Source organism: Salvelinus sp. IW2-2015, linkage group LG6.1 (genome assembly GCF_002910315.2).
Source record: "Salvelinus sp. IW2-2015 linkage group LG6.1, ASM291031v2, whole genome shotgun sequence".
Classification (NCBI taxonomy): domain Eukaryota; kingdom Metazoa; phylum Chordata; class Actinopteri; order Salmoniformes; family Salmonidae; genus Salvelinus; species Salvelinus sp. IW2-2015.
In genome coordinates, this window is record NC_036845.1 from 7594598 (window position 1) to 7606394 (window position 11797).

General features: G+C 44.0%; 1 protein-coding gene across 1 annotated transcript in view; it reads right to left on the reverse strand.

The window, feature by feature from the left end:
* LOC111964629 (dynein axonemal heavy chain 5-like) overlaps positions 1-11797 on the reverse strand; it is a 65481-nt gene that overhangs the window by 27172 nt on the left and 26512 nt on the right. Inside the window, 11 exon segments of the mRNA XM_070443802.1 lie at positions 114-299; positions 468-590; positions 847-981; positions 3396-3538; positions 5327-5531; positions 5907-6083; positions 7997-8238; positions 9056-9202; positions 9325-9472; positions 11287-11394; positions 11613-11775. Of these exon segments, the coding sequence (XP_070299903.1) occupies positions 114-299; positions 468-590; positions 847-981; positions 3396-3538; positions 5327-5531; positions 5907-6083; positions 7997-8238; positions 9056-9202; positions 9325-9472; positions 11287-11394; positions 11613-11775 (1777 nt within the window).

The window sequence follows — 11797 nt, forward strand, 5'->3', positions numbered from 1 at the left end:
CGAGTAGTTTTTGGTTGCCATATTGAAGCCTGTTGAATTTTAAAAAACTTTTTTATTATATTGTATAGTATTAATGTATATCAATTATATTAATATTTTATTATTCAATAAACTGATCTCTCTCTGTTGAAGATGGAGAACTGCCTCTTCAGTCTCTGGGGGATGTCGTTGCGGCCTCCCCCTGGGTGGATCATCGCTGCCAGGAACTGGATGTCCACTATATTGGTGAACTCCCCCGGCTTCTCCAGATTGAAGAACCCATTCTGTTCCATCAGCTGGCGGATTATCTCATTGGTGACCTAAAATGGGGTGAGTCAAATTAGGAAATTAGGTAAAAAGGCAGAATAAGCTGTACACTCTCGGATTGRAATTTCATATGGTAAGGTTTCCCAGGAAAACAAATGGGYAAATTWAAATTTTTGGGCTTTCGCTATGGTGATTTAATGAGTGCTGAGTTTGAGTCCGACCTGATCTCCCCATTCGTTGATGACTGGCATGTTGATGTCGTCCACAAAGACGGACATCTTCTTCCCTGCAGGAGGGCCGTAGGTGGTGCCCATCCGCTTGTCCACATAGCTTTCCACAGTTCGCTGGAAAGAAAGAAAGATTGGGTTGAGTGTTTCATRTTTACAGACAGTGAATAAAGGAACAAAACACACATTTGAAGTAWTGTTACTGTAAATAAATGYCGCATAGACCTGAAGTAGTCAGATAAACCTTCTGACAAGTGACTGGAAAACATTTTCATTCATTCACAACTGATCTTAGAAAGTCCTACCCATCTAAAACTTGAAAAGTTAGAGTAAAGAGCAGGAAGTGTGTGGTGTTGTTTTGGAGGTGTAATACCTGGAACATGAGTGGAGTTGTGGCGGAGGAGAAGTTGAGACTCTTGGCCATGTGAGTTTCGGGGTCGTACTTTGACATGTATCCCTTGATGATGACGGTCTTGGCTGTGCCTTGCTCTCCGATCAACAACACAGCCTGCGACAAAACGAGGAAGGGATTACTCTTGAGGATCTGACCATGATCACATGGCTAGGGGGGTAATTTATCCTCCACATACAAGCCTAATTAACAATACGTGTCCACTCAGAACAGGATTGCTGATATAGGATCAGTTTAGATTATAATAATATACAGTGCATTCGGAAAGTATTCAGATCCCTTCACTTGTTCCACATTTTGTTACGTTACAGCCTAATCTAAAATGGACCCAATACTTATTATTATTATTTTTTTTTTTTTGCAAATGTATTAAAAATGAAAACTGAAATATTACATTTACTTAAGTATTCAGACCCTTTACTCAGCACTTTGTTGAAGCACCTTTGGCAGTGATTACAGCCTTGAGTCTTCTTGGGTATGACGCTACAAGCTTGGCACATCTGTATTTGTGGAGTTTCTCCCATTCTTCTCTGCAGATCCTCTCAGGCTCTGTCAGTTTGGATGGGGGCGTCGCTGCACAGCTATTTTCAGGTCTCTCCAAAGATGATCGATCGGGTTCAAGTCCAGGCTCTGACTGGGCCACTCAAGGACCTTCAGAGACTTGTCCCCAAGCCACGCCTGCTTTGTTTTGGCTGTGTGCTTAGGGTCTGAGCATTCTGGAACAGGTTTTTGTTCCAGGATCTCTGTACTTTGCTCCGTTCATCTTTCCATTGATCCTGACTAGTCTCCCAGTCCCTGCCGGTGAAAAACATCCCAACAGCATGATGCTGCAAGCACGATGCTTTACCGTAGAACTCTGTTGCCAGAGTTCAATCTTGGTTTTATCAGACCAGAACATCTTGTTTCTCATGGTCAGAGTCCTTTAGATGCCTTTTGGCAAACTCCAAGCGYGCTGTCATGTGCCTTTTACTGAAGAGTGGCTTTGGCCACTCTACCATAAAGGCCTGATTGGTGGAGTGCTGCCGAGATGGTTGTCCTTCTGGAAGGTTCTCCCATCTCCACAGAGGAACTCTGGAGCTCTGTCAGTGACCATTGGGTTCTTGGTCACCTCCCTGACCAAGGGCCTTCTCCTCTGATTGCTCAGTTTGGCCGGGTAGCCAGCTCTTGGAAGCTCTTGGCGGTTCCAAACTTTTTCCATTTAAGAATGATGGRGGCCACTGTGTTCTTGGGGACCTTCAATGCTGCAGACATTTTTTGGTACCCTTCCCCAGACCTGTCCCTTGACACAATCCTGTCTCTGAYCTCTACGGACAATTCCTTCGACCTCATGGCTTGGTTTTTGTGGGACCTTATATAAATGGATGTGTGCCTTTCCAAATCATGCCCAATCAATTTAATTTACCACAGGTGGACTCCAATCAAGTTGTAGAAAACTCTCAAGGATGATCAATGGAAACAAGATGCACTTGAGCTCAATTTCGAGTCTCATAGCAAAAGGTCTGAATACTTATGTAAATAAGGTATTTCTGTTTTATTGTTTTAATACATTGGTAAAACAAATTCTAAAAACCTCTTTTCGCTTTGTCATTATGGGGTATTGTGTGTAGATTGATGAGGAAAACAATACATTTAATACATTTTAGAATAAGGCTGTAACGTAACAAAATGTGGAAAAGGGTAAGGGGTCTGAATACTTTCTGAATGCACTGTATATACACTACATGACCAAAAGTATGTGGACACCTACTCATTGAACATTTCATTCCAAAACCATTGGCATTAAATATGGAGTTGGTCCCCCTTTGCTGCTATAACAGCCTCCACTCTTCTGGGAAGGCTTTCCACTAGAAGTTGGAACATTGCTGCAGCTACAAGAGCATTAGTGAGGTCGGGCACTGATGTTGGGCGATTTGGCCTGGCTTGCAGTCGGCATTCCAATTCATCCCAAAGGTGATCGATGGGGTTGAGGTCAGGACTCCATGTAGCCCAGTCAAGTTCTTCAACACCGATCTCAACAAACCATTTCTGTATGGTTGCTTTGTGCACGAGGGCATTGTCATGCTGAAACAGGAAAGAGTCTTCCCCAAACTTTTGCCACAAAGTTGGAAGCACAGAATCGTCTAGAATGTCATTGTATGCTGTAGCGTTAAGATTTCCCTTCATTGGAACTAAGGGGCTGAACCCGAACCATGAAAAACAGCCTCAGACCATAAATCCTCCTCCACCAAACTTTACAGTTGGCACTATGCATTCGGCCAAACCCAGATTAGTGTCCGTCCACTGGCGACGAGCTTTGCACCACTCCAGCCACGTTGAAAGTCACTGAGCTCTTCCGTAAGGCCATTTCACTGCCAATCTTTGTCTATGGAGATGTCAAACAATGGGTGTGMCTGAAATAGCCARTAATTTGAAGGGGTGTCCACATACTTTTGTATATATAGTGTACAAAGGGGACTTGATCCTAGATCAGTACTACTACTCAGAGACCCTTTGTGAATATGGACACCCACCTTGCCCTGTTTGGCGATGGTCTGGATGAGGAAGTCAGTGCGGACATTGTCTACGTTGGGGACCAGGATGGATCCGTACTCTGGGGTGAGGTCTGATGGGTAGACGTACTCCTCTACCCGTGTGTTCCAGTGGATCCACTGACCTGCACACATAGGAGGACATACAAGAATAAGTCATTGAAAAACAAATAATACGAGCATCATGAACACCATCCACGATGTCCTCAGCTGGAAATACTTTCGTTCAGTTGTACAGAATGACTGTCAAATAGATAAATTACCCTTATTCTGCTCAAAAAGGACAACATTTTTCTGATGATAATACCCACCGYAGGGTGAACATATCATGAAAGACTGGTAGCAYGCAGGACTAAGGTAACACCAACATCAGCTGTGCAGGTGAATTTAACGCATATTGATGGTTTAATGAGAGATCTGATGGTGATATTTTTAATTGAGCAAGAGCACTGTGAAAGATCAATATGAACTTATGATCTACACTGAACAAAAATKTAAACACAACATGCAACAATTTCAAAGATTTTCCTGAGTTGCAGTTCATATAAGGAAATCAGTAATTTGAAATAAATTCATCACTGGGAATACAGATATACATCTGTTGGTAACAGATACCTTTWAAAAAAAAGGAGGGGTGTGGATAAGAAAACCAGTCAGTATCTGGTGTGAGCAGATGTGGCACGACATATCTCATTCGCATAGAGTCGATCAGGCTGTTGATTGTGGCCTGTGGAATGTTGTCCCACTCATCTTCAATGGCTGTGCGAAGTTGCTGGATATTGGCAGGAACTGGAACATGCTGTTGTACACATCGATCCAGAGCATCCCAAACATGCTCAATGGTTGACATGTCTGGTGAGTATGCAGGCCATGGAAGAACTGGGACATTTTCAGCTTCAAGGAATTCTGTACAGATCCTTGCGACATGGGGCCGTGCATTATCATGTTGAAACATGAGGTGATGGCAGCGGATGAATGGCATGACAATGGGCCTCAGGATCTCGTCACAGTATCTCTGTGGATTCAAATTGCCATTGATAAAATGCAATTGTGTTCATTGTCCGTAGCTTATGCCTGTCCATACTATAAGCRCACCGCCACAATGGGGCACTCTGTTCACAACGTTGATATCAGCAAACCGCTCGCCCACACGACGCCATACACGCTGTCTGCCATCTGCCCGGTACAGTTGAAACCGGGATTCATCCGTGAAGAGCACACTTCTCCAGTGTGCCAGTGGCCACCGAAGGTGAGCATTTGAAGTCGGTTACGACGCCGAACTGCAGTCATGTCAAGACCCTGGTGAGGACGGCGAGCACGCAGATGAGCTTCCCTGAGACAATTACTGACAGTTTGTGCAGAAATTCTTCATCAGCTGTCCGAGTGGCTGGTCTCAGACAATCCCGCAGGTGAAGAAGCCGGATGAGGAGGTCCTGGGCTGACGTGGTTGGACGTACTGCCAAATTCTCAAAAACGACATTATGGTACAGTATGGTATGAACAACAGCTCTGGCATTCCTSCAGTCATCATGCCAATTCCACGCTKCCTCAAAACTTGAGACATCGGTGGCATTGTGTTGTSTGATAAAACTGTACATTTTAGAGTGGCCTTTTATTGTCCCCAGCACAAGGTGCACCTGTGTAAGGATCATGCTGTTGAATCAGCTTCTTGATATGCCACACCTGTCAGGTGGATGGATTATCTTGGCAAAGGAGAAATGCTCCCTAACAGACATGTCAACTTAAGCTTTTTGTGCATATGGAACATTTTTGGGATCTTTTATTTCAGCTCATGAAACACTTTACATGTTGTGTTAATTGTTTTGTTCACTGTATCTTCCATAACAGTAAAAAGAGGACTGAGTGTGTGCTGTGAGTTTGTGGAGTCTGTCTACTGAACATGTACCCCTCACCGTCTGTAGTGACGTGGTAGTCGAACATGGTGTCCTCGCTGTCTGATGGTATATCTGGGAGGTCCAGATGGATGTTGTCGTTTCCACGGAGCCAACTCTCCATCTTCCTCCTGTCTTCCAGCTCCAGTAAAGCTCCGATYCTCCACATGAGAGCAAACACATAGAGACGCTCCACATGCTGCCTGGACACCTCCCCACACTGCTCCTGGAACACAACAACAGTCACTATCAACACAAAATACTGTACCAAAGCCCTTCTACATCTTTATATCTACTATATTTCCTACTTGGTACTCAAATTAAWCAGTCACCTACAGTAAAGGGAAATGGAAATCCACCCTCACATAGATGCAGAGTCCAGAGAGTTACAGTCCAACAGTAATTGAAAAGAGTGCTTAAGGAAACACAATGACAGGATTAATTAAATCAGTTAGGCATTAGAACATTCCAATTTGTCTCTATGAGGAATGTGGGGGCAATTCACTCCAACAGTATTCATAGAGCTCAGTGATGTAAGGATATGATCCCCCTTCTGCAGGGTTTTTAATATGGTTGGAGCATGGAGGTTTCAGGTGTCTACCTTGGCGGGGATGAGGCCCTGCAGCATGTTGATGCTTTGCATGATGACGAAGGCCTCCAGCATGTCGATCTTGTACTCCAGACAGCGAACAGTGAACTGGTAGAGCTCGGGGAAGGAAGAGGAGAACAGCRCTCTCAGCACCTCTCCCTCCTGACGGGAACGCTTCTTCAGCCAGCCCTGCATGGGGACAAAACACACATGTATACATGTAGACAAAGATACACACACACAAATATACACACACAGACAAAGAGACACACATACACAAATATACACACATACACAAAGATACACACACAGACAAAGATACACACATAGACAAAGATACACACATAGACAAAGATACACACACAGACAAAGATACACACATACACAAATATACACACACAGACAAAGATACACACATACACAAAGATACACACAGATACACACATACACAAATATACACACACAGACAAAGATACACACATACACAAATATACACACATACACAAATATACACACACAGACAAAGATATCCCTCAACATAACCAAAACTAAGGAGATGATTGTGGACTACAGGAAAAGGAGGACCGAGCACGCCCCCATTCTCATCGATGGGGCTGTAGTGGAGCAGGTTGAGAGCTTCAAGTTCCTTGGTGTCCACATCACCAACAAAGTAGAATGGTCCCCAATACACACCAAGACATGGTCGTGAAGAGGCACGACAAAGCCTATTCCCCCTCAGGAAACTAAAAAAGATTTGGCATGGGTCCTGAGATCCTCAAAAGGTTCTACAGCTGCAACATCGAGAGCATCCTGACTGGTTGCATCACTGCCTGGTACGGCAATTGTCGGTCCGACCGCAAGGCACTAAGATACAAGAGGGTAGTGCGTACATCACTGGGCTAAGCTGCCTGCCATCCAGGACCTCTACACCCAGGCGGTGTTAGAGGAAGGCCCTAAAAATTGTCTCTCTCTACTACCGCATGGCAAGCGGTACTGGAGTGCCAAGTCTAGGACAAAAAAGGCTTCTCAACAGTTTTTACCCCCAAGCCATAAGACTCCTGAAACGGTAATCAAATGGCTACCCGGACGTAAATTTTGCATTTGTGCCCCCCCCCCCCCAACCCCTCTTTTACGCTGCTGCTCCTCTCTTGTCTTCATATATGCATATCGTCACGTTAACTGTACATTCATGTAACATACTACCTCAATTGGGTCGACCACAGTGCTCCCGCATATTGGCTAACCAGGTATCTGCATTGTGCCCCCGTCACCCAAACAACCCGCCAACCCCTTTTATACGCTACTGCTACTGTCTGTTCATCATATATGCATAGTCACTTTAACCATATCTACATGTACATACTACCTCAATTCAGCCCTGACTAACCACGTGTTCTGTATGTAGCCTCGCTACTGTTATAGCCTCACCTGTATATAGCCTGTACTATTTTTCACTGTCTTTTTACTGTTTTTTTATTTCTTTACTTACCTATCGGTCACAACTAATACCTTTTTCTGCACTATTGGTTAGAGCCTGTAAGTAAGCTTTCACTGTAAGGTCTACACCTGTTGTATTCGGCGCACATGACAAATAAACTTTGATTTGATTGATACACACATACACACACCGAAAAGATACACACATATACACACACAGACCAAAAGATACCACACATACAAAATATATCACACGGACAAAGACTTCACACATACACAAATATACCCACACACACAATATAACCACGGACAAAGATACCACATACACAAATTACACACACTTCAGACAAAGGATACAAAACACATACACAAATATAACACCACACAGGACAAAGATCCACACCACGCACCAAATTATACACACATAAATATTCACACACAGACCTGCCAAAGACAAAGATGCACACACACAAGCAATCACGGATGTACACTACACACACACACACACACACCCACACACACAACACACACACACACACACACACACACACACACACACACACACACAACACACAACACACACACACACCAACTTCACCACACACACACACACCACACACACTTTCATCCACTGATAAAGAGTGAGCGAAGGTTCCTTTGCCCACCTCCAGAATGGGGCTCCAGTTGAGCACAGAAGAGCTCATGAACACCATTCCGTTACGAGACACGGTGGCAGGCGAGGCGTTGTCGATGTTGTGGGGCTCAAACACGATCTTGCAGTTGGGAGCCATGGGGATCCTGTCTCCATTGGCCAGGGTCAGAGTCCTGTTGTCATCCAGTACAGAGTTGAGGTTCTCTATCCAGATAGCATCTACTGGTCCATCTAGTACTATCCAGATGTGCTCCCCTGCAGAGGAGAGKGACATTAGAACCAGTCTGCTTATTAGACTAATCAAAATCAACTATGGAGGTCAGAGCATATTAGAATATCACTTTTAGTAAAAAGATAGGGAAATGAATAGAGAGATATGAGAATATTGAAAACACACGGAAATGGTCTGCCCCTTTGTTCTCCATGAATTCCAGAGAGACGATACGGTATGCACTGTATGTGGGTTCAAGCTCTAGCTTGTCTAATGCTTGAGTAAACTTGCATCTGTTGTCTCTACCTTCTTGCCCTTTGTGCTGTTGTCTGCGCCCAATAATGTTTGTACCATGTTTTGTGCTGCTACCATGTTGTGCTGCAGCCATGTTGTGTTGCTACCATGTTGTTGTCATGTTGTGTTGCTACCATGCTGTGCTGTCATGTGTTGCTGCCATGCTATGTTGTTGTCTTAGGTCTCTCTTTATGTAGTGGTGTCTCTCTTGTCGTGATGTGTGTTTTCTCCTATATATATATATATTTTTTTTTTAAATCCCAGCCCCTGTCCCGCAGGAGGCCCTTTGCCTTTTGGTAGGCCATCATTGTAAATAAGAATTTGTTCTTAACTGACTTGCCTAGTTAAATACAAAAATGAATGTGTAAAGCAAGGGCCGTATAAGTCCAGGGTAATTCTTTCAAGTTTCAAGTTTTAATGTCACATGCACAAGTACAGTGAAATGCCTTTCTCGCAAACTCAAAACCCAACAATACAATAATCAATAACAATGTATTACTCACAATAACAAGGCAGAACAAAAACACACAATATATAAAAARATGAAATAAGAYGTGTCCGTCTCACCTTTCTTGGCTCTCAGGGTCTTCCTCCACAGGGTAGAGAAGATGCCGTCAGTCCAGTCATTGGTAGCTGCATCTAGACGGCCAAACATCTGAGGGGCGGTGATCGCTTTGGGGTTCATACGCATCTCTCTGTGTGGCTGGCCGCAGTCTGTGGGTGCAAAAACACAACAACACACACACATCACTTAACACAACTTTTAACTTAGTATGACTGCCATGGGAAGTAAATAGGTTAAATAAGTCCAGTGTTTTTGATGGGGAGTTTCTCACCTGTCATGGCTCTCATCAGGGTGTGAATGCAGTGTTTTTTCCTGCTCCGCGGGCCCAGGGCCATCTGCCATGGCGGACCCTCTGGTCTCAAACAGCTGAATCACCTCAGCTTCCATGGAGGGTGGCTGATCAGACCTGCCTCTGCCACCTACAGTATGGAGAACAATGGAAGAACAGTGAGGTGAACTCTCCATGTTATGGAGACCGGACTCCTCCACCTACAGTATGGAGAACAATGGAAGAGAGTGAGGTGAATCTTTCATGTTATGAGACCGGACTCCTCCACTATACAGTATGGAGAACATGGAAGAAAAAGTGAGGTGAACTCTTCATGTTATTGAGACCGGACTCCTCCACCTACAAGTATGGAGAACAATGGAAGAGAGTGAGGTGAACTTCTTTCATGTTATGAGACCAAGACTCCCCACCTACAGTATGTGAGAACAAATGGAGGCAGTTGAGGTGAACTCTCCATGTTATGAAGACCGGAACTCCTCCACCTACAGTATGGAGAACAATGGAAGAGAGATGCGGTGAACTCTTTATGTTAGAGGACCGGAACTCCTCCCCTAACAATATGGAGAACAATGTAAGAGAGTGAGGTTGATCTCTCTTCATGATATGAGACCGGACTCCCTCCACCTACAGTATGGAGAACAATGGAAGACAGTGAGGTGAACTCTTCATGTTATGGACAGGACTCCTCCACCTACAGTATGGAGAACAAATGGAAAGACAGTAGGTGGGAACGCTCTTTCATGTTATGAGACCGGACTCCTCCACCTACAGTATGGAAACAATGGAAGAGAGTGAGGTTGTTCTTCTTCAGTTATGAGACCGGGGACTTCCTCCACCTACAGTATGGAGAACAATGGAAGAACAGTGAGGTGAAACTTCTTCATGTTATTGAGACCGGACTCCTCCACCTACGTATGGAGAACAATGCGAGACAGTGAGAGTGATAACTCTTCATGTTATGAGGACCGGACTCCTCCACCTCACCAGTATGGAGAACAATGGAAGACAAGTAGGTTGAACTCTTCATGGGACGAATTAAAAGGATTATGAGACCGGGACTCCTCCACCTTACAGTATAGGAGAACAATGAAAGACAGTGAGGTGAACTCTTCCATGTATGAGACCGGACTCCTCCACCTACGAGTATGTCGAGAACAATGGAAGAGAGTGAGGTTGAACTCTTCATGTTATTGAGACCAGACCTCCACCACAGTATGGAGAACAATGGAAGACCAGTGAGGTGAACTCTTCATGTTATGAGACCGGACTCCTCCACCTACAGTATGGAGAACAATGGAAGACAGTGAGGTGAACTCTTCATGTAATACAAAATAAATCCTTACCTCACATCGATCGAAAAAAGGTTTTATGCTACTATGGTATTAAGACTAATACCAAGACAGATTCATCCCTTAAACTCAGTATTATACTGTGGGGGCGGCATGTAGCCTGGCGCGTAAGAGCGTTGGGCCAGTAACCAAAAGTTTGCTGGTTCGAATCCCTGAGGTGACTAGGTAAAAAAATATGTTGATGTGCCCTTGAACAAGGCACTTAACCCTAATTGCTTAACTCTAATTGCTCATGTAAGTCGCCCTGGATAAGAGCGTCTGCTCAATTACTAAAATGTCAAATGTACTGTAGGGAAACGGAGAAGAGATGGGTGGTGAGGACGGGAGAGAACCAGTGTAAGGAGGAGGGTTATGAGAATCTACATGTAGATCGGCTTCAGAGTAACAAACATCAGCTGGCGCACACCCAGAAAAAAGATTTTGTGTGGAGGTGCTGACTAACGGCYAATAAACCTTAAACTATAAAAATAAAGAGAGTCGCACTCCCAGTAATTTATTGGGTGAATTATTTTTTATAGTTGATAGACTTCAGAGTGACATGGAACATTTTCAAACTTAATGTAAAGGGATTATGTTATATAAAATGTCCTCTCACCTGTTTGTRGATAGCTGTCTCCAGCTCTGAGTAGCCTGCTTTATCCAGCTGGATCCCAGGGAAGAGGTCCTCTATCAGGCTGAGGAACAACGGTTCATCTTCATCTATCTGTTAACACATATAGTATTATGTCAGTGAAGTTAACCATGATGCCACTTCTGTTATGTTGCACCTTACTGAAGATGAAATCATTATTCATGTATTACAGAATAGTATATGAAAAAATAACAATCTGTAACACTTAATGCTGCTTAAAAAAATGGCTTTTCTAAAATGGCAGTTGATTTCGAGGAGAATGTCCTGTATATCTGAGTGACTGTACTCACCAGCTTGGACAGGTTCATATCTCTGAGAACCCTCATGACGATGGTAGATTCTGTGTCGTTGGGGTTCGCTCGTTTCACCGCCCCCAGTGTCCGCAGAACTGACAAAATGTTTCGCAGTCCAAAGTCATAATGCACCTTAAAAACAGAGTGAACCCAACATGGACTGTATGGAAATAGAACTATGA